Raw genomic sequence first — 22,887 nt, 5'->3', positions numbered from 1 at the left:
CAAAAAGAGCCTAAAGTTCAAAACCTATGTTCATAACATGATCCCATCTGTGTGCTGGAGTCTGCCTGAAGAGTCTTCATTTGACTTTCCAGCATCTCCAGAAGCTTGGCATCACTCAATAAGCCAGCTCGGGATAAGAACAGAACCTAAGGCCTCTGGCTGTCATTCTTGGCATCGAGCCTCCACGTTCAATCCTTGAAAGAGGCCCTGAATTTCACTGCCATTGTCTCATCACTGCCATGACTTTTCCTATTAAAGGGTGGATTACTTTCATTACTGGGGATGGGCACAACTTTCACCAACGACTTCCCATGGCCATACCTCACTCCACACCAACAGCTGGGAGTGCTCGGGGCTAAGACCACACTTCCTCCAAGGGGAGGCTAAGGCATCATTGCCCTCTGGACAGTCTTGTGTACTCCTGCCATCCTCAGAATTCAGGAAGCTGAGCCAGGGCAAAACCTGAGTATTATGTCCCCCCTATGTAGGGCACAGAGAAATTTCTCCTTTCCACCCCTCCCCCCAGCGCTGAAACCAAGCAGGACATCTTTTCTAGTAAAGGACACCTCTATTAGTAACCAGGGATCAGGTGACAGGGAACTTGTTAACATGATTTGTGACAGACCTTACTAACCTCATCCCAGTGGAATGGGTCAGCAGATCATCTTACACGTATGGGTCAAACTTTAGGAACCAGGACTTCTCTGCTTCCTGCTTCTAAACTGGTTTGGGCTGTTTCCTTATCTACAGCCTGACTTTTGGAGAAACAAGTTTGGCCCACAACCATCCATGCCCCATGGAAGTTTGAGAGTCAGCAGGGATCCAAGATGGGTGAGGACAGAACACAAATGAATACCATTTGCTCTTTATTATTATTCATTATCTTCTGGTACAGAAAGAGACAAACTTAACAGCTAAACCCAACAATTACAAAAAGAGAGAGAGAGAAAGAAATCAGAAGTACGTTTGTTTGTTGCCCCCAGGCTCCAGTGAAATGCTGACATATTACTGAATGTACAGATTTCCCAGCCGACATGGGTCAACACATGAATTACGAGCACAGTTTAAAGTGGTACCAAAATCAATCCATTTCACAGTAATCTCGTCTATAAGCTCAGTTGCACATATCAGGGTTTCCACTGTCACAAATTCACGACCACAGAGTGAAAGAGCAGGTGTGTTCAGGCCTGGGAAAGTGGCATCCGTAAGGGGAGACAGATTGGGAGGCATAAGCAGCTGTGGGATTTGTCCCAATCTTGAATATCTGTGTTAATACTTGAGCTGGGGGCGGGCGAGGGGCAGGCACTGGGCAACGGTCACATAGCTCGGTACAGTGGGACAACTGTTGAGGCACTGAGCCCGAGGGGGTGTGCTGCGCTGTTAGGATATCTTTGTCAGGAAAATTCTTGCTCCAGAGAGACTCACCGCCCACAGCCTGTGAAAGGAAAAGCTCGATATGTTTGAATATTTGGGGGCGAATGATTGGAGCGGCCGGTCTTATAGCGAAACATCTGCTTTACAGACTATTTAGCAAAGATATACAGTTATATTACTTTAAACTGCAGTTTAGTTCACAAACTATTTTATTCATAGAGCAAATAAAGGAGGAGGATGAAGAGCTGCCATACCCAACATTCCCACGGTAGACAGAGAACCAGAGATCATCCCGTACACGAAGAGCCCGACAGATGAGAACTGCCGAAGGCACGGTGAAGGGATCCGTAATACCTTGAGCCTTTTATTTGAAAAAGGTACTCATTTTACACTAGATCCCTCTTCCACATATGACCCTGAAAACTACCTGAAGGGAAGAATCTCTTGAATATTTCTACGGAGTGAGAATCGCAGATACCATGAATTATCTCAAGTTGTGATTTTCTCTAAGTTTTGAATTAGTGGGCTTTGAATGAATGGGCTTTTACCACAGTTGCAGGCAGTCTGATTAAAGTACTTTTAAATTAGCTAATTATACTGATTAGTACGAGTAGAGTTCAGTGGGGAGGATGTGCTTGGTTCTGAATCGGTGCCATCCTGAGATGGAGCTGCGCTCTTGTCAAGCTGAAAAGCAGCTTAGACAGCAGCTTGGTTGCCCAGCTCTCCATCTCAGCCTTGAACGTGAGGGCACACGCATGACACATAGCACACACACGCACACTCCTAGAAACAGACAGTGTAGGTGAGAGAGTTAAGAGAGTCTCTCTTAATAATCTCCCTCTCTCCCTCCCTCCCCCCCCCGCCCCCCCCCCCGACAAAGGAACAATCTAGAGGCAGTGTTGTTTTCAGTTCTTCTTGTGGGATGCCATTTGGTTGTGAAAAGATCAACCCCCCCAGCCAGAGAAGAACCACGTGGCCCCAACTCCTTAGCAAAAAGATGCTTTCCTGACCCGGATCCGTCATCTTCAAGCTACCAAAAACACAAAGTCCAACAAATTGGGCGGATTCCTATTTTCCGAAGCGCCCTAAGGAATTCACACTAGTGGCAGCGTTGCGTGTCCGTCAGCCAGGGCGCGTCACAGCTGTGCAGGGCTGCACGCACTGGGCACCTGCGCACTCCACTTCCTGTCGTGCTTTTGTTTTGAAAACCCCCGGGTGATGGGGAGTAGCAGGGGAGGGACAAGATTGTGATGCTCGTTTGAAAAAGTCTTTAAAAGATTTTGGTTGAAAACATGTGACAGTCACATTCCAAGGAATTTGTCAAAGGCTTTTCTATTTTCTTTTAAGTGAAAATTATCTAAATAACCAGCCCTGCCGTTCCCAAAGTCAACAGTCACACATCTTTCCACCAAAAATAAAAATAAAAAACAAAAAGGTCCAGGAGTGCTCAGATTTCCTTCAGCTGCTGATACCCACAGAACAGAAGCCAAGGCTGGGGGCACTGCTCCAAAAGGGCGTGTGAGCGGGGTGCGGGGGGGTCCCACAGTGGGACTCGTGACCTGGCGGGCTTGCTCCAACAGCTAATCTTGGCTTTCCTGACTCAGGGTCCTGTCCTCAGGCTGCCTAGCCCTGGGAGGTGACATTCCTCCCTTCAGACCGGAACCCTCCTGGTACAAATATAGCCACACGCCGGCTATTGTTTCAGATAAGCATGTGAGAAAAGGCAACGTTCACACGTGTATACACACACACACACACACACACACACACACGCAAAGTCCAAAAACAATGAAAATGTGGCTACTGCAGATTAAGCGCTGTATCAAATCAAGAACCATACAAAGACAGAGTTTGAAAAGATATGTACAGGGCATTCGTAAAAGCCAAATGTGCACCGCGAGGAGTTATGACCATGGTGTACTGTACAATCTTTTTTTCTATGATATACTGCGAAAAACGTCCCAGAGACCACGGTGGCAACCCCACGTGGAAGAACGCTGCAAAGCACCTGAACCGGAGAGCTCGGCGCCTGCAGGATGCAGGCCGCCCTCCAACGGGCCGGGCTCCTGCATCCCACCCGCTCCCACCTCCAGCCAGCTGCAAACAGCAAGCAGCTCAGCAGAGAGGGGCTCGACGGGGGCCAAAGGGAGCAGGCAGTCCCGGGCAACCTCCCTCTGGCTCTGGTGAGTGGGGCCCACGCCCGGCTCTCTCCCGTGCTCCCGGGTCACACGCAGGCACGGCCCCCGAGGAAAGGCTGGGATGGCAGGGACCGGCCCCGGAGCCTCAGGCTGCCCCGGGTCCTCCAACATGGCTGAATAGGACGGACCCCAGCATCCCTCATGGACAAAGCAGGGGCTTTCTAGGCCCCAAATGCCTTTGTGAGAAAGGGCAGGATTGCGGTGCTGGAGGCCCAGAGGGAGGAAAAGAGGAAGGAAGGAAAGGTGGAATGCCACCTGGTCAGCACCTCTGGCATCAGGGAGCTCTCGGGGAAGGGAAGCAGGGGTGCGGAACGGTCCAACTCGCAGGAGACTGACTCCCCAGGTTGAGACTCGACTTCAGAGTCCTACAAAGGCCTCCACTAGAACTGGTCCCTTATAACCTACATATTTCTAGAAGAATCTTCCTAAGGGCGAACTGCACTGGCCTCCCGGTGTCTCAAGCACTACACAGGCATTAGCTCAGTCAGCCTCCAGGAGGCCTGTGAGGTAGGGGTAAGGATGGAAAACCCCGGCCACAGGGTTGTGTCGTCTAAGCTGGTGGCCTCGCTGGGGTAAGAACACTAAGCCTCCTCGTTTGAAGCATGTTCCTGGGTGAGTGCCCAGGACTGGAGGGGCCTCCAGAAGTCATCTGCGGCCTCTAGGCAGGGCCGCATTCAAAGAGCAAGGCCTGAGGCCTGCCTTGGAGAGCGGTTTAGACAGAGAGAAGCTTGTCTTCTCAGTGGGTTTTAAACTGCTGTGGTTGCCAATAGACCCTGGCTGTGCACTCTTTGGGGCCCCACAAAAATTTGCTACATTTTTTAAAGCACCACAGAGGAAAAATGGTTTGGTGCTGAGGCCAGGAGGATGAAGATGGAGGGGTAGGGAGGCAGTATTGACGGTGTCTGTTGCGCGGTCACTGACAGTTAAAGGGCGGGTCACCTCTGCCCCGCTGCGGCCCGAAGCCTCACTGAAATGGAGAGGTGGGCAGCTCCTGGGCCACAGAAAGGGGTTACTAACAGTGGACCAGCATCTGCTAATGACAGAGCAAATCACTGATGGGCCGTCAACCCCAGGTCACGAGCTTCCCCATCTCCCCCACAGAGAAATTTCTAAAAAGGGACACTTTGGGATCTTCTCCCCAGGCGGGCACCATCATTAGGAAGAAATCAGCCATCTGAAATTCAAGTTCATCTCAACACACCCACTCACGAAAAGGGCAGTAGCCTAAAAGTTCACAGCCAGAGAGCACAGTGCTGAGGAAGCCCAGTTTGTGGGTTAAATCATCCTACGGGCCAACCTCACAAGGAGAAAACTTCAGCTCTCTGCCCTAGCCTGGACCCCGCCCGTTCAAAGGCCACGGGCTCCACAGGCAGGGTCAGCAGCGTCCGTTTTCCCGAGGCTCTGATAGGGCTCGTGCCAATGGGTAGCGGCTTTAACACAGCTGGTACACGTGCCCGGAGAGCCAGGGTCTAGGGGAGGCCAAGCACAGTAGGATCAGAGCTGCCCTCCAGATGGCAACGTCCCCAGTCTGAAGGAGGCAGCTCTGTCGGCCAGGCCCTGTCCCTCGTCCTTCACACACCCCGTCGTCCTTCCAGGTGACTCCAGACATTCCTTTGAACCTGGTCGGGAGTGTGGGGTGAGTGTCGGGGGAGGGGAGTGTCACAGATGACCTGCGTGACTGATTTCCCTTGAACCCCTATGAGTGAGTGGCCCGGGTGATATCGTTTTGTTTTATTGTGTTCGTTGCGTTATTACTCTTTTTGTTTCTGTTCTGTCCTTGTCCTTGCCAAACGTGAGCAAGGACAGAAAGCACAGGGCTAGTGAGGGAAAAGGGCGCTGAAGGGCTGGCTTCTCTCCCTCATCTCTGTGGCGAGGCTTCAGACAAACAGGTCTTTGGCCAGCTGCGTGGCCCCCGGGCCCGAGCCTGTGGACGTTCTGGCCACAATCAATTCAATGGGGTGATTCCTTTGGCATAAGAGAAGCCAGTCCCTGACAGGAGGACAGGACGGCAGGGGCGTGAGGGCTTCTGGAGGAGCTGGGCTCTCTGGCCTGCGGCTCTCCCCAGAGGTGATACATATGCATATGATCCCTACCCCCTCCACCTGTCTTTGACAACCGACTTCCTAGAAATCCACGGATAGGGAATTATTTGGCAACAAGGAGGCTAAGGCTGTTTTGTGGTGGCACAGTCTTAAAAAAGTTAAAAAGAAAACAGGAGGCCCCTGAACGAGACTTTCACACTGGACAGGACACGAGTCCTACTACTTGTCTGAGTCAGGGTTGGCGGCCACTATCTCCTCATACTTTGGGGGCGGGTCACTGTAAGAGACGCTCGCTTCCTCACTGCTGCTCTCCTGGGGAGCAGTCACCTCCTCATAGGACGGGGGAGGGGTGGCACTGGACAGCCTGGAGAGAGACAGCTCAGGAAGGTAGAGGGTGCTCTCGAGGCGGACCGTGGTTCTACACCCGCGACTAGGCCCCAGCACCACCTGCGGGGGGCTCCCTGTCTCCCGGTGCCCAGAGGCCTCCCCCTGGCTGTGCACGGTGCCCCGGTAGACCATGACCCGGGGCAGGCTGTGCCCCGCGCGACTCGCTAAGTACCGGTTCTGAGCATATGAGGGGTGATGCCGGGTGGCCTTCTGCAGCTGACACCTCCAGATGATGAACAAGGCAATGACGATCAGCAACGCCACCCCCAGAAGGGGCACCACCACGTACATGGCATCTGAGCTCTGCGCAGGGTCTCGGACTGAATAGACTGCATTCGGGTACCCTTTCCAGAACTCCATCTGCAAACGAAGGAGGAAGGCGGCTGACACTTACACGTAAGCTCTCGTATCCCAGATGGAGCTCAGAGCCCTTCAGCAGGTCTGGGTTTACGTTCAGCGGGGTCTGCGGCTGCCCCCGCCCTGCCCTGTCTGACTAGCCTCTGAGAGCCATCAAAGAGGCTGTGGAATGCCCCGAGGACAAAGGACACCACTCACGAGTCAGGAGGCCCCCAGAGTCAGGCAGATGGGACTCTAAGGACGGGTGATCTGTTCTTCGGTGGTCCCAGCGGCCCTGGCCTGGACTCGGCTGGATTCCCTTCATCGCTTCCAATTCGTCTGAGATCCCCAGGGCCCACTCTGCTTAATCCTGAGGCTATATCTGTGCTCCCGGCACCCAGCCCCAGGTGGTACATGCCGTTTTCTCCTTGTCCTCAAACACCTCCTTGACCTCCTCGTAGCTGCAGATCTCCTCCATGCACTCCCGCTCGATGGTCCCCTGGCGCAGCTCCTCCAGGAATTCATTGGCACGAGGGAACCGTTTCAGGACCGAATGGGCATTCTTGGCCTCCAGAAACACTGAGGAGAGAGTCACACTGAGGTCTGGAATGCGGAGGGGCCCAGAGGCTCCTGCCGACCAGACTTAGCCCAGGCACAGAGCCAGCAGGCAGGACACCACCCCAGACACGTAAAAGGGATGGAAGGGCTGACTTTCTGTGATGCCACAGTGTATCTCTCTAGAATACCATGGACCCAACAAGACTCTGGAGGAGAATGGGGCCCTTCTGAGAGTGAAGTGCATGTTGCATGGGAACCATGGACATGACAGATTTTGAGTGTTTCAGTGAAAAAGTACCTAGTATCTTCTGCCTTGCCTCAAAAGGAGACAATCAGGGCCCTTATCATAAGAATGTATTCCCCTTTGAGGCTGACGCTGTAACCAACACCAAAGAGCCCCAGAAGACGCTGCCAGGGTGGTGTCCCTCCACCTGAATGGACACCTGTGCCGTCAGGTGGCCCGGCATCGATAGTCTTGCCCCAGACAGTCTGGTACAAACCCAGGCTGCGGTAGATCGGAAGACTGGACGCACGTGAACCGGAGAGTGCCTCTGGGAAGGGGGGTAGCAGGGTCTAGATGGAGAATCTAGGCTTTTGGAGACTGGGCACAGATGCATCCATCAAAAATGTCATGGAGTGGGAACCGTATCTACTTATTCTCAAGGGGAACCCCAGCTCCAGCTGAGCCGACTGGCACCCCTATAAGCCTGAGCTGAGACTTCAGAGGATGAAAGAAGAGGTGACATCTGCTCCTGGTACTCCCCTCGAGGTGGGACTTCCTAGTCCTCATGTCAAGCAGCCCCTCTTGGTGCCCAGGCAGGCACCCCCTCCCCAGGCTCCATGGCCTGCCATATTAGTTTCTCTCAGAGTGGCCTGGGGGGCTGCGCATCTCCAAGGGAGCACGTGCTCCAGAAGGGAGCCAAAGAGTTGAGAGGGTAAAGATGTGAGCCAGCCAGTTGGACAGGGGCCACAGGAAAACCCCCAGGGAGAGGAAAGCTGGAAAGGGCTTGATAGTTAGACTTGCCCCTTTCCCATGAGCCCCTAGGCATGGCTCTTCTCCCCGTCAGCCTGGGCCCGGAAAAACTCACCTGCCATGGTGCTCCCTCAGATCCAGTGTCTCACTTCCCTGACAAAGGAGAAAAGCAGAGTCATGGTGAAATCACACCCCGAAACCTACAGGGCACCCTCTTGGTCCTGGGATGTGACTCCCACCCACACTGGCCGGGTCAAAGGGCAAAGCAGCACCCCATGGGGCACATCACCCTCTGCGCAGCCACTTACAGCCCTGCCGCTCTCATCCTTTTCCAAGAACACGCTCAGAGAGTCTAGACCTAAGGGTTGAGGGTTTCTTTTCAAAAAAGAAAAACTCCTACAGGCTGAGGTTCCGCCTTCCTCACTCTCCTCGATGAATCTCTGCACTTTTGAGCTGGAAAAGACCTCAGAGACAAGGGGCAACAACAACCATCTCCAAAGTCACGGCCCAAGCCCAGATGACCTGCTGTGTTCGTCTTCCACAGACAGGGTGGCGAGGATCTCCTGAAACAGACTCATCTCTCTTCTCTTCGCATTAAGTAACACGGCAGCAACGTACACTCCCACTCATACACATATTCCAGAGCACTGGCCAAGCCGTCCACATCTGGGATCAATCACCCCACTGCTCCCCTCCCAAGCAGAAGCTCTGGTTTTATGACTAACTGGACGTAAGACACAGGAACGGTGTAACCCTTTTTGCCTAGGCTGCCAGGAAGTTCAGTATTAACATTAACCGTGAAGGACAGGCGCCCTGGAAGCCCAGCTGTTAAACACTTATGCGTTCTCCCCTGTGACACAGTATCCACTTTTCTACTTACGTTTTCAATCTTATGTATATTTAAACTCTACCCTCTAATCCTTTTGGCAAACAGGTAGAATAGTAATCATACATAAAATTAAAACTCAAGGAAAACTAGCAAATGTAACATCTGTCTATGGAAACACTGTGTTAAGGGAGCCTTCCTCTTTTGCACCCTACAACAATCCCACCCAAAACTATCAGCGTGGGAATTTGTCAACAGATGGGCCTGCCATTGTGAGAAAAGTTGACCCCAAGTGTTTGCTTATAAGAGAGAAGATGTAATATTATCATCTCAAAATCCTGCTTCTATTATGGCTCTCTGAGGTTCCCCTAAGGCCAATGCCAGTCACGTGTCTAGGGTGTGGGTGTGGCATGCCTGACAGCAAGGTTTTTGACTGAAGAAAAATGGAGCTGTTGTGTCAGGGTTTGAAAAGAAGGAGCAAAGGCTTTAATAAGAAGTGATGACAGAAAAATACATGTCTCATTGCTTATCAATGAGAACTGCATTTAGATTTTTTCTGTGGAGAAATTACGTAACAGCTTCCATATAGCTATGTCTTATCCCAAACACACCCAACTGTGGTGCATGCACACCCACACGTATCATAGGCCAGACTGTGTTATCCTGACACCTGCATAAGTCATTAGTTCATTTTTAAGCTTCAGACATGCCAGGAACTCCTCCAAACAGCTCCCAGGCATGGCCCACTCCATTAACAATTCTGTGGCCACCCTCACTACTGCTGCTGCCCTAAGGCCTCCTCCCCCTCCTTCCCCAAAATTTAGCGCCTGCTTCTTCCCCTATAAATACACCATCAATAGGCCGTTACTATGGCAACAGTGAGGAAGCGCGAGGGCTCCACGACAGAGAATACTGCTGCAGTCACGCATGTATATGTCCCTCCTGCCCCTGGTGGATACTGTAAGGCTGAGTGGAGGCCGGAGGAATTTTTAACCCACTCCCCACAGGAACACAGCTGAATCCTGACGTCCTGGAAAGGAAGGAAGGCAGGGACTGGCCACCACAAAGACCTTCCTTAACCCCCACCCCCACCCCCGCCAGGCTGCAGCTGACCCGTCCCACCACTCTGGGACATCACTCCCAAAGTCCCTCGCATGGGGACTGGCAGCCATCTGAGCATCTAGTGTCCCGAGACGTGGCCTCAAAAATGTTTCTCCAAATCCCAGCCCTTTTCATTTCCCTCACTCAGAACTGATCACTAGGAAAGGCTTCTGTGATCTCCAAATCTCATGACTCATCAACCCACCCGATGACACGGTACTCCCAAATTACGCTCCAACTCAAACTCTGGGCCCTCCTCGTCCCCCTTCCACTCATGCCAGCCCTGAAAGTGCCCGTGCTTGCCCACCGTCGCCCGCCATCAGTGCCCGCCACCAGTGCCCGCCACCAGAGCCCTGCCCAAGAACTCCTGCTTCTGGCCCAGCAACTGGGTCTGCTGGTGAACCCCCAGCGCCCTGGCCCGACCGGGCCTCCAGATCCTCCCCCAACAGGGCCCAGAGCCCAGCTCAGTGGCCCTGGACGCGGCACCGTGCCCTCGGGGCTGGGGCGCCCAACCCCAGCGGCCTCACCGTTCTCCGGGCCCAGGAGGCGGCAGCCCTGTTTGCGCACGCAGCCCGCCACCTCGCTGCTGCGCCTCTTCCAGCAGGGCCCCTGTCCCCGCCCACCTGCTCCCCGTCGGCCAAGCCCCCCGGCCCGGCCCAGCCGTCTCCTCCCACCCTCCCTCCCCGCCCCGCTGCCCTCCCACCGCCCCGGGCGCCCCGTGGCTCAGCCCGGCCAGGGCCGAAATGCGCCTGGAGCTCCCGCCCCTCGCAGCCGGACGCCCAGGCCCTACCCATACCTCGGTACCCCCCTGGCCCTGCTCTCCTCTGGGGGCTCCGCCGCTGCCCGCCCCCCACACCCCGCCGCGCCAGGTCTGGCCTCGCGCCCCGCGCCTTGCGCGCCACCCTCGAGCGCCACGACCACCGCGCCCCGGGCGCCAGGCCGCGATCGTCGCGCCGCACCGCGCGCCGGGCCGCCGGGCCGAGGAGAGTAGAAGGAGTAGGGGGCGACGAGAGCGGGCCGAGGGGGTAGAGAGGGCGGGCCGGCGAGCTGGGCCGGAGGGGCGGTGGCGCGCACCGAGCACCGCGCGCCCGCGCCCCACTCCGCCAGCGCCGCCCCTGCCCCCGCCCTTGCCGCCGGGGGGCGGGGCCTGGCCGGCGGGCCCGGGGCGATCCCGGGACCCTCGGCCGAAGGCGCGGGCCCCGTCGTGCCCCCGGGCGTGGGCCCTCGGAAGCCCGGCGCCGCAGCGGGCTCGGGCAGCCGCACCCAAAGCCAGCGCGCCAGGCGTCCCCGCGCAGCCCAACCCCCCAACTGTCCCCCACCCCGGCTCACCTGTCATTCCGGCGGGCCCGCCCCCGACTACCAGCCGAGAAAAGAGGGGCGGGGGCCCGCAGCCCGGGCCTTCCTCGTCAGGGTGCCAGCGGGCCTGCAGAAGAAGGGCCGGGTCGAGGCCGCGTTCAGCCAATGACTGGGTGACCTTGGCTTCGTCACTTACCTCCCCCCGACCCTGTCCCAGGACGGCAGTCTTCTCTCTGGTCAAATCTGGGAAATGGGGAGCATCCTGCCGCCCTCGCGGGGCTGCAGCGAAGTAGTGGAAGAAATGGGCTTGGGAAACTCTTGACGCGTAGAAATGGGAGAGGATGGAATCTTCTGGGCCTGCAAGGGGAGCGCTGGGTGGGGGTGGGGCCCTCAGGAGGCCGCGATGTGGGAGGTTCAGCATGACAGGACAAGACGCCGGTAGCAGAAGGATGACACTGGTCGTGGGAGAACCGCGGGAAGAGGTGGACTGCTAAGAGAGGGCAGGACGGTTCCAAGGGAGCTCAGGGTCTCGGTCTGCCAAAGCCTCCCACGAGGGGCCCTGTGCGGCCTGCTGGGTTTTCGGGGCTCTTTTTGTTCTCTGGGCTTCTGGAGCCCAGCCCAGCATGGGAGTTGACAAGCCCACCCCCCTAATTTGGTATTTTGGGGCAGAATGAGCCTGGAAGGCGTCACCCGAACTACCTCCGCCCCCCATTCCAGGCAGAGAAATAGCAACTTGCCCACCACCCTTGGTTTGGTGAAAATAGGGAGGGAAAGCTTCCATCACCCCAGCGGCTTCCCAGTTCAGCTCTGGGCTGGCAGAAAGCAGCCTTGGCCAGGGCCCAGCTCCCCATCTTCCTCCCCTTTCCCCACTCCCAGTGGTGCTTTCCTCTCCACCCCTGCCTCCTGTTCGCAGAGTCCTCCCCTGGCTTGCTTGCTCTTCCAAGGCGGCAGGAGCCTTCTTTGCCCAGCACAGACCATCTGAACCCTCCCCAATGAAGAAGGCAGCAGGGCCGGACCCCTGGCCTGTGGGGTGGGCTTCCACAGAAAAAAATCAAGTTCACCTGGGATTGAGAATGGAGCTCCTTTGGGGCCCAAAGGGCTATGTATCTTTTCAAAGCACCCTCAGATCAGAGGGCGAGATCCTGGGCCCTGATTGGTGGGGGAAATGGTCTGAGGCTCTTCAGGAACTGACTTCCTGGGTCTCCTAGTCCACCACCCTGTCCCATCCTGATCTTAACATCCACTGTATTCACAGATGACTTTATGTAGCTTTCAGGGTGAGGTGAGGGTCCATGGCTTCCACCGCCTTCTGGCATCCCCAGCTAAGCTTCTGGCTCCAGCAAAGCCAGTCTAATTCTAGTTCCCTCTCTGCCCAGGATGCCTTTCCTCCCACCGTCAGCCTCTGTGCGTTTGTATTCATTCTTCCCAAATAGCTCAGATGACATCTCTACTCGAGGTCTTGTGGGATTCTCCACCCCCACCTGTGTTGACTGTTCTATTCTCAGCTCTCTGTCTGCAGAGACTATAAACGTGCGGGCTTCTGTGGATGCCCAGGGCAGGAAGGAGCAATAGCAGTGCCTCTGCAGCACACTGCCTGCTTCAACTCTTGGCGGTACCCCAGTCTGATACTCAGCAAGTGACTTAACCTGTCTGCATCTCAGCTTCCTCATCTGTCAAATAGGAGTGATGATAATAGTACCTGCCTCAAACGGTGAGGAAGAGCGCAAATGGGACAGTCATGTCAAGCGTTCCTGGTGCTTAAGTATGAGTGTGACGCATGCTGGTTTTTGCCTGCCTCCAGCTGCGTTGTGTTCATTTGGTTTCTCACTTGTGTTGCACACTTGCCTCTTCTATCTCGAGGCCAGGGACCTTGCCTCTTCGAGTGTCCCTAGCATCCAACAGAGAGCCTCATCCACAGCAGGCTTAGTAGACGCTTGCAGAGCTGAGGCAGGAGAGGCTGGGCTGCTATGAGAAGCTGGAGTGGGGGTCAGCCTTCAACTTACCACCAAGATATTGTCCCCAACACCACCAGCAGCTCTGGCCCCTGAATCCTCCCTGTGGGGAGACTGAGTCTTGGCTTCCTCCAGATTTTGGCTCCCTTAGAGGGTTTTCTGCCACCCCTCAAGATGGCTACAGGCACTCCCAAGGACTGGCTGGGGAAGGCTGCAACTCTTTGACTCCTCCCCTCCTGCTTTCTGCCAACACTGGCCAGTCTCTCCTGTCCTCACCCCTCAAGTGCACTGACTCCATCAAATTCCTCCACATGGCCTCTCCCTTTGACTGAGAGAAGTACCCTCTTCCAGCCTCATTCAATCCTGGCACCTCACTCTCTACCCTACCATCATCCAGCCCAGGATTGAACCCTCCTGTAAGCCCTGTTGACCCCCATCCTCTTATGTCCTCACGGACCTTCACGCCATTCCTGAGTCTAAACACTGGTCCTTACTCCAGAAGAGTCTTAATCCACCTCTGTACACTGATCAACAAATCGAGCAAGTATTCTGGACTGAGTTGCATCCCCCCAAACTCATATGTTGAAGTTCTAATCCCCTCAGAATGTGTCCATATTTGGAAACAGGAACCTTACAGAGGTAATTAAGGTAAAGTGATGTCATTAGTGTGGATCCTACTCCAATCTGACTGGTGTCCTTATAAGAAGAGATGATTAGGACACAGACATACACAGAGGGAGACCATGTGAGGACGCAGGGAGAAGGCGGCCATCGACAAGCCAAGAAATGAGGCCTCTGAATAAACCAACCCTGATGACACCTTGATCTCAGACTTCCGGCCTTCAGATCTGTGAGAAAATAAATGTCTCTTCTTTAAGCCACCCATCCTGTGGGACTCTGTTGTGGCAGCCACACTAAGACATCAGGTATTCGCACAGTGCTGCTATGTGCCAGGTACTGTTCTAGGACCTGGGATTACAGAAGCCGACAAAACAAACAATTCCTACCCTCATGGAGGTTAGACAAAAAAGCAAAGAAGTCAAAGATACAGGATGTTGGGTGATGATGAAAATGAAACAGAGAAGGGTCTTGGCTCAAATGCCATCTTCTCTGTGGGGTCTTCCCTGCCCACTGCATGTAAACACTCTCCACCCTGATGCCACGGCTTTTGCATGTCCTCGTGTCAACCAAGAGGCCAATGTGCTGAAGTGGGACAAGTGAGAGAGGAAGATGGTAGGGGATGAAGCCAGAGAGGCCACGATGGGGGTGGTGAACGATCATACAGGGCCTTAAAGCCTTTGTAATGACTTGGACTGTTCAAGTGAGGTGAACAGACAAGTACGGAAGCAGGGAGACTATTTAGGGACTATTGAAATAATCCAGGTGAGAGACAATGGTGATGCAGTGGAGGTGGTGAGAGGTCGGCCGATTCTGGGTCAATTCTGATGGTAGAGTCACTAGAATTTGATGACAGATTGGTATTGGGCTCTGACAGAAAGACAGGAGTCGAGGACAGCTCTCAGGATTTTGGTCAGAGGAACAAGAAGGATGGAGGTACATGAACTGAATTAAGGAAGACAGCGGTGGAGTAGGTTGGACAGAGGACTCTGGAGTTCAAGGGCAAGGTCAGGGCTGGAGATGTCATAGGAGAATAATTAGAGTCTAATCCGTATTAAAAGTCATGAGATCAACAAGTGATCAGTGGGGTAGGGGCAAACCAGAAGAATGTGAAGCCAACTGAAGAAGGTGTATCAAGAAGGAGAGAGTCATCAACTCCTCAAGTCCTATTGTCTGGACAAGTAAGAGGAGGACAAAGAATTGTACTTAGCAATATGGAGGTTATTGGTGATGTTTAAGAGCAATTGCCAGGGAGACATGGGGGCACAAAGGCAGATGAGAATGTTTTCAAGCCATAGTGGGAAAAGAGAAATGCCAGTGAGTAGCGACTGGCCGTCCTCTTGAAGAGTTGTGCTGTAAAGGAGAGCAGAGAAGTGGGAGAGTGGTGGTTGTAGGGATACGTGGGGACAAGATGAAAGCGGTTTTTTTAATACGGGAGAGACTACACCACAGTAACGTGTGTGTGCTAACGAGCCAGTAGAGAGGGAAAAGTTGATGATGCAGGAGAGAGATGCCCAGATGCAGGTAGGTGGGAGAGGTGATGGGGGAGCTCGGAGCAGCTCTCTTCTGATGGCTCCTATTCTCCCAGTGAAACAGGAAGCCAGGCTACCAGCTGGGAGTGAGGGTGGGAGAGGGGTGTCAGCAGTTTGAGGAGAGAAGGCTTGAAGTGGTCTTCTGGGAGATAGAGAGGCTGGATGTTCTATGGAAATATAACATGATTGCTGGGCTGCGCTAAGGGCTCACTTGAGGATTAACGGCCATTAATTTAAAGTGAAATTACTCAGCATGTCTGCATGTTTTTTTTCTCCAGCCACGTTCAACATCACGGATGCAGACCCAGAGTAGGTGGAAAGTTGGATTTTATCAGGGCTGAGTTTTGCTAGCTGAGTACAAAGAAATGGCAGTGGGACATAGGAGTTTCATGTGGACTCTAGAGAGCGATGATGTCGATTGATCGAGAATTTTGGGCTGTGTAATTAGGGAAGGTAAAGATAGGGTCAAGGTCTGGTGGAAGTTGGAGTTCTTGTAGTACTAAAAGGAATGAGCTGACTTTCGGAAAGCAGGATGTAATGGTGATTATGGAGGGGTGATGGTGACAGACAAGGCAAGGTATTAAGATATGACCAGAGGAGTAAGTGGCTGCGGTACGGAGGGAGAAGGGAAAGAGCATTGGTGGAGAATGGGTCAACGGACTGAGAGACCAAGGAGTTGAATCATCTACGTGGATGCTGAAGTCACCGAGAAGGCACATATTTAAGCAGCTCTTGTACCAGAGCCTTTGAAGCCTTACCTTCTCCCCGACCCCTCACTCCATTCCTTGGACTCTTTGTGAACCTGAGGGACACCTCATTGTGAGCTTCACCTCTTCCCAGAGCCTCACGCCTCCTTCAAACTCACTTGTCCTGGAGGTCACCTCTCCTGAGCCTACACGCTAGCGAGAGCCACACCCCAGCGAGAGCCACACCCCATGTGCTAATCCATCATCCCTTCCCTGAGCCTTGCCCCTGAGCATTTACTGAGTACCTGTTATGTTCCAGGCACTCTGCCTCCTGCTGGTGACATAAAGGTGAATCAAATGGACCAAGTTTCTGCCCTGCTTCCTTTCTGGTTGGAGGAGAGAGACAATAAATTAGCAAACATGGAGAAGACCTAACAAGGCAGTTGGTAGAGGTGCAAAACTGGGAAGGGGGACAGGAACACTGACTGTTACCTCATACTGATTCTAAGCCCAGCCTGATGGGGTTCTCACCCCAGGCCAGTTCATGGTGGCAATAGAGAGCTTCAATCACTCCTCCCCCAGAGTCTCCCCACTCCAACCCCAGCACTGACCTTCACCTTATTCCTGGCCTTGACCTCAGAACAACCCCCGATGACATCCCTCATCTATTCCCCAACCGTCAGCTGGTTCATGTTCTACTCCTGAGCCCCACTCCAATACTACCCATCCTCCCACTCAGACTGGACTCCATCTGCTGTCTCTCCCTTCCTCCTCTCCCGGCTCCTACTCTAGCTCCTATTCTCGACCACTTACATCCCCCTCAGTACCCCTGCCTGCCCCTCACTTCATCTTGCATCTTCTCACAACCCCATCCTTGATCACACAATACATCTCTAAGCTTCCTGCATCCCCATGTCTTCCACCGTTTCTGGCTAGGAGCACAAGCTCTGGAGTCAGACCATCTAGGTTCAAAGTCAGCCTTTCTATTTGCTAACTGGGTGCCTTGGGCAAGTGACTTTACCTCTCCAGGCCTCAGGTTTCTCATACGAAAAATGGGAATAATAATAGATCTCAGTTTCAAAAATCCGTGTGAAGACTGAACGAGACAAGGCAAGCCAAGACTTTAGCACAGCACCTGGTTCAAGGGGTCTCAATCAACGTTAAGTACAAAATTACACTAGTCTTGGGCAAATGGTCTGGTACAGTGGATGCTTCTGGGTTGATTTCTTTCATCCAGCCTGGAAATCTGCATATACCATCACAAGGGAAGGTCTACCTTTACCAGCACCACCCTCACCCTGGGCTTCGGAACGGTCCTGATGCTCTTCTGACAAACTCTGGCAGGGGAAGTGGGACAAGAAGAGAGGCTGTTGATCTTGAGCTTGCAGGTCTAGGGGGATCAGAGCAGCTGGTGTCGCACTGCCTCTGAGAACTCCCCGCCATGTGGCCCAGGGTGTTCCTTGGGGACCCAGGGTCTGCGGGCCCAGGGTCCTGGGGGCTTGAGGACAGCTGAGGAACTGCCTGAGATTAGAGGTCGGTCCTTCCGTAAAGAGGAGGAGAAGATCCCTCAGTGGCTGAAAGGTCCCTGGCACCCCTGCCCTGGTAGTGGAATTTCTTCCCTTTCACTGACCGATCATTTTCCCTTTGGCCATCTGCCCTGACTAGGGGTAGAAGAACCCCAGACCAGTATTTCTCAAAGACTATGATGCACAAGAATCCTCTGGGATGCTTTTTAATCATGGCAATTCTCATGGCTTGCTCTGTATCCCATACAGGAACAATAGGCCTGACGGGAAGCCCGAGGTCTGCGTGCTTACCCAATATCCAGCGTGCTGGTGGCTCTGTGATGTGCATGTGGGGCCCGGGTGAGCCACACTTTCAGAAACACTGCTCTGATCTTGACTTTCTGCTCGGCAAGTGCCCTCCCCCTTTCTCACACACATACACCCCAGCAGAGGACTCCCAGAGGATGGACTGCAACATGAGCCAGCACATGAGGTCCTCAGAAAGCCTAGGAGCCAGCAAAAGCATCTCAAGACCTGGGACAGGGCTCCTGAGGGGTCTGAGCAGGGTTACCTGGGCTAGTCAGGTTGTCTAGGGCCGAGGAACCAAAGCCAGGGCTGGGTGGCCATTATATAGCTCATCGTACCCACACGCTCCTTTTGTCCCGACACACACACACACACACACACATACACATACACACACACACACACACACACACACAGCCTAAGTCAGGAAAAGATGCCTAAGCAGATAAGCTCCCAAGGCCCTCAGCCCCCGTGCACTTCACTTTCCCTGCTGCCCTCTCCTGGACACTGTGGGCATGGTGACTGCAATCATGGTCCCCAGCAAGCACACTCCTTTCCTCTCTGGATACCATGATCACACAAGTTGCGACGACCATGCTTGAGGGCTCCAAATTCAAGTCCAAATACGTTCCTTGCCCCTGACTCTGATGATTGGGGCTGGGGCGCCAGAATCATGTTTTCAGAAGGGATTGAGCCTCCTGGAGCCACTGCCTTGATAGGAATGTTCACCAGGAATCAGAGGTGCCACGAGCCACCAGCCTCTGGTCTTCAGTAGACACTTTAGGGAAGGGGACGCTGATGAAGGATCCGAGAGGTCGAATGACAACTGTGGTGGTCAGACCACACGCTGCTCAAGCCACGGTGGCCTCTTTGCTATTCTAGGAGCACCAGGAGCCTGTTCCTGCCTCACGATGTTTGCACCTCTTGTTCACTCTGCCTGGAATTCTCTGTTCAAAGTTTACGGAAAACGTTTATTGGGCACTCACTACGCACAGGTATGTTCTGGAGGCTGAGGGCACAGCAGTGACCCAAGTCAACTAAAGCCCTCACCTTCACGGATGTTACAGCGAGGGAAGACAGACAGCGCATTAGTAAATAAGCACAATATAGACCATATTCCATCAAATCTAAGATGACACCAATTGCACGAACTAGCAATTAAGCCATGCCGAAAGAGCTATTTTAGACGTCATCAGACATTTATTTTTATCATAGATCTCTCCGGTGTTTACAGAAAAAGGAAAATATAAGTAAAATTAATTAGTTAAAGTAAGCTTGCTTCTGAGGCTAACTCTCCTGAATCACCTTTTGACTGAGACTTGCTGATGGCACTGTTTTCCCACACACCATTGTCCTCTGAGTCATCAGGAATATCGGGGAGGTGGCCTTTCTTTAAATAATGTTTTGGTTTAAAAAAAAAAAAAAAAAGCCTGTAAGCCCTAAAACAGGCTTTGTGATTTCCAGAGGCTAGCCCACGTTGGACTGCTGCTCGGGGAATGTAGTTCATCTAGCTGATCACATTTGATTAACTACCTCGGCACCGCCTCTCCACCAGGTCCCCATGGCCATTGGTTCCTGGAAATGAAAGGAGTCTCTCATCCACTTTCCTGGTTGTGGTGAGGGATAGGACCTTCCACCATGCCCCTCCCCACCTCAGGGCGCAGTTTCAAGCTATACGACCGCTTGGCTGCAGTATGGAATTGTCTCCTCCAAACACAGCGCTCCATGTCTTGTGCTGCCGGTCACCTGATCCTTGTGGAACTAAGGCCACGAGGAGGTGACAGGAGCTCAGTGTGGAGCAGTGGGAGAAGATAAGTTCAGGTGAGGCCGCCTCTCCCCACTCTGGGCTCCTTCCCAACCCCTGGCTTCTTGCCTCTCTCATCTCATTTCCTACCATCTAGCCCAGGAAATGTACATATTTTTCTTAGTTCTGATTATAAAAATAATATGCTCCCATTGCGGCAATTTTAGAAAGAACCACTCACAGACAAAGCCATTATTAAACTTTGTATATATCGCCGTCCTGTTTTTCACTCTATAAATCCAAATTTACATCATTTGGTTTATGCAATGTAAAGATTTTTGTTAATTTACTTTGGTTTTTATCTGATTATACGAGTCATAGTATGCACATTATAAAAACGTTAAGGCAAACATACGTGTATAAAATAGAAAGTTAAAAATCACCTATAATCCCACCGCCTGGTGAGAATCATTTTAGTATTTGGGATTTATCCCTCTGTGTGCCTTCTTCCACTGCTCTTTCCCCTTGACAAGATCTCATGACTTTGTGGGCATCCCTTGCATTGACAAAGCGTATGACTGAACCAAAGCTTCCCGTTTTCCCACTTCTTTCTGATTCCAATTCCCATTGCTCTCTTTCCATTGTAAACAATGCTGTTGTGGCCTCACTGGTACACTCATCCTTGGCATTTGACCATGTTCTCCTTTTGCTTTCATGCTTGCAAAGGCATTCTCCACCCTCAACATTTTTTTTCCAAAAATGACTCATGCCACCATTTTTACGTTTTCATTACTTAACATGTCAATTTTTAATCTGTCCAGAATTGAATTTGGCTTAATACTTAAGCTAGGGATTAGCTGTATTTTTTCTAATTGTTTAATCTGTTTGTAAAACATCGTCATTTCTCCATCCAGGTAGGAGAGAAAGGGTGGCTTAGGGGACTTGAGCCCCTATAATAGCTATGTTAATTAACCTCCCCTCCCCAGCATATATTTGATATAGACAGTTAACATTCCCTCAGCCTTCAAGATTCACCCCCCACTACTGACCAGAGAGCCACCCTGAAGATTCATCTCTAAAGCAAGTCTGAAGCCACAGCTACGCCACACTGATTGAGGTGCCAGTCCTGCCATGCCCTTCTTATATATCCTTGGCTCCGTTTCTGGTCTAGTCCATCTCCTCCTATGTCAGCCACACACTGTTAAGACCAGGGTAGCTCTAACACACCTGTTAATATAGGCTGGGGCAAGTACCCTCTTACCCTCCGCACCCAATCATATCTACTTCTCTCCCCCCATAATTTCATTATTGCTTATTTACTCTTCTATCAAAACTCTGGAATAGTTTCATAAAGTTACAAAAGAAAAATAATAGCATCGATATCATGGTTGTAACTGCATTAAATTTATGCATTAAATTTGGAGAAAACTGATAACTTTACAATATGAATCTTTTCAATCAAGCTCATGGTATTTCTCTTTATTTTCCTAAATCTTATGTCACATTCCTCAGTAAGGTTTTCAAGTTTTGTTCTTATATGTCCTACATATGTCTTAATGTTTTATGTAGAGAGTGTGTATAAATATATAACATATATGTTAACATATGTTATATAATGTTATATCTATTCTATTGTATATATTATACATTTTACGTAACATAATATATTAGCATATATTATATAATATGTAATGTATATATATTTGTTGCACTAGTGAATGGAATCTTTTTTCTGGCTAGTTATTACTGGTTTATGAGAAAGGTGCTGATTTTTGTAAAATTCTCTTGTAGCCATCTGTCTGACTAAAAACGTTTCTTAGTCAGGTGTAGTTTTCCAAGTAGGTGATCATAGAATTTGAAAATGATGATAAATGTATCTCTTTCTTTCCAATATGCCTCCCATTTGTTTCTTGTTCTGATCCCACTGCAATGTCCTGAGCTTGGCCTTCATGGCAACCCCTCTGGGGATTCACTATGCATACCACTGTTTCATTTACCATTGGTTCAGATACATTTAATATATCATGTTGAGGAAGAATCCTTTTAGTCCTAGTTCACTAGTATTTGTTATTTCAATCCGAAATAGAAGTTGAATTTTATTAAATAACTTTTGTTGATTTGCCATATTTTTAAATGAATACAATTTCATTGCATGGAGGTTTCAAAATGTACCTAACCATTCCTCAGGGAATTGGAGGCCTAGGTTTTTTCTAGTTTTCATTATTGTAAATGATGCTGCAAATGAATACCTTTCTTTAAAAATATAGATATGCATCTTTTTTTTTTTTTACATGAGGAGGAAGAAAAGTGAGTGACCTAGATTGTCAAGCGTCGCCTATGGATCTGGTATTAGGAATGGTGTGTCAAGTCTGCTGATCTCTCTGATTCATCCATGCTCGAATTAGTTGGGGGACACTTGTAGCAGTTAAGTTTTGGTGAATTTTCGAATGAGTAGGAGGTAGCTAACACAGAACGAGGAGTCTATTTTTTTAGACTTCTATTCGTTTTTCAGCTTAATTTAGCCCAATAAATAACCACTGAGTGCTTCCTGTGAATAAGGGAAGGTGTGGATTAAAGGCAGATTCTACACAGCCTCTGCTTTTAAGGGTCTCTTGGTCATCGCGTCCTCATGTAAATGAGAATATGCATCTGTTTCTTAAAAGTAGAATTATGGGGGGGGACCTTGAAGATGGCGGAAGAGTAAGACGCGGAGATCGCCTTCCTCCCCACGGATACACCAGAAATACATCCACACGTGGAACAACTCCTACAGAACTCCTACTGAAGGCTGGCAGAAGACCTCAGACCTCCCAAAAGGCAAGAAACTCCCCACGTAACTGGGTAGGGCAAAAGAAAAAACAGAGACAAAAGAATAAGGACGGCACCTGCACCAGTGGGAGGGAGCTGTGAAGGAGGAAAAGTTTCCACACACTAGGAAGCCCCTCCGCGGGCGGAGACTGCGGGAGGCGGAGGGGGGAGTTTCGGGACCGCGGAGTGGTGCACAGCGACGGGTGCGGAGGGCAAAGCGGGGAGATTCCTGCACAGACGATCGGTGCCGACCGGCACTCACCAGCCCGAGTGGCTTGTCTGCTCACCCGCCGGGGTGGGCGGGGCTGCGAGCTGAGGCTCGGGTTTTGGTTTTGGAAGGAGCTCAGGGAGAGGACTGGGGTTGGCGGCTTGAACATAGCCTGAAGGGGTTAGTGCACCACGACTAGCCGGGAGGGAGTTCGGGGAAAAGCCTGCACCGGCCGAAGAGGCAAGAGACTTTTTCTTCCCTCTTTGTCTCCTGGTGCGCGAGGAGAGGGGTTTAAGAGCGCTGCTTAAAGGAACTCCAGAGACGGGCGCGAGCCGCGGCTAAAAGCGCGAACCCCAGAGACGGGCGCGAGCCGCGGCTGAGGGCGCGAGCCCCCGAGACGGGCGCGAGCCGCGGCTGAAAGCGCGAACCCCAGAGAC

General features: G+C 51.9%; 1 protein-coding gene across 1 annotated transcript; it reads right to left on the bottom strand.

Moving 5' to 3' along the window:
• Window positions 1–5,833: 5,833 nt before the first annotated feature.
• PRRG3 (proline rich and Gla domain 3) lies at window positions 5,834–8,022 on the bottom strand. The gene is made up of 3 exons (XM_032619907.1): window positions 7,984–8,022; window positions 6,756–6,916; window positions 5,834–6,361 (listed from the first exon to the last, which is right to left on the bottom strand). The coding sequence occupies exons 1-3, from the start codon at window positions 7,988–7,990 to the stop codon at window positions 5,834–5,836; spliced, it is 696 nt and encodes a 231-aa protein (XP_032475798.1). The 5' UTR covers window positions 7,991–8,022.
• Window positions 8,023–22,887: the final 14,865 nt, after the last annotated feature.

The sequence above is a fragment of the Phocoena sinus genome, chromosome X (genome assembly GCF_008692025.1).
Source record: "Phocoena sinus isolate mPhoSin1 chromosome X, mPhoSin1.pri, whole genome shotgun sequence".
NCBI lineage: Eukaryota > Metazoa > Chordata > Mammalia > Artiodactyla > Phocoenidae > Phocoena > Phocoena sinus.
The sequence above is the reverse complement of the archived record's forward strand: the minus strand, read 5'-3'. Positions and strand labels throughout refer to the sequence as shown.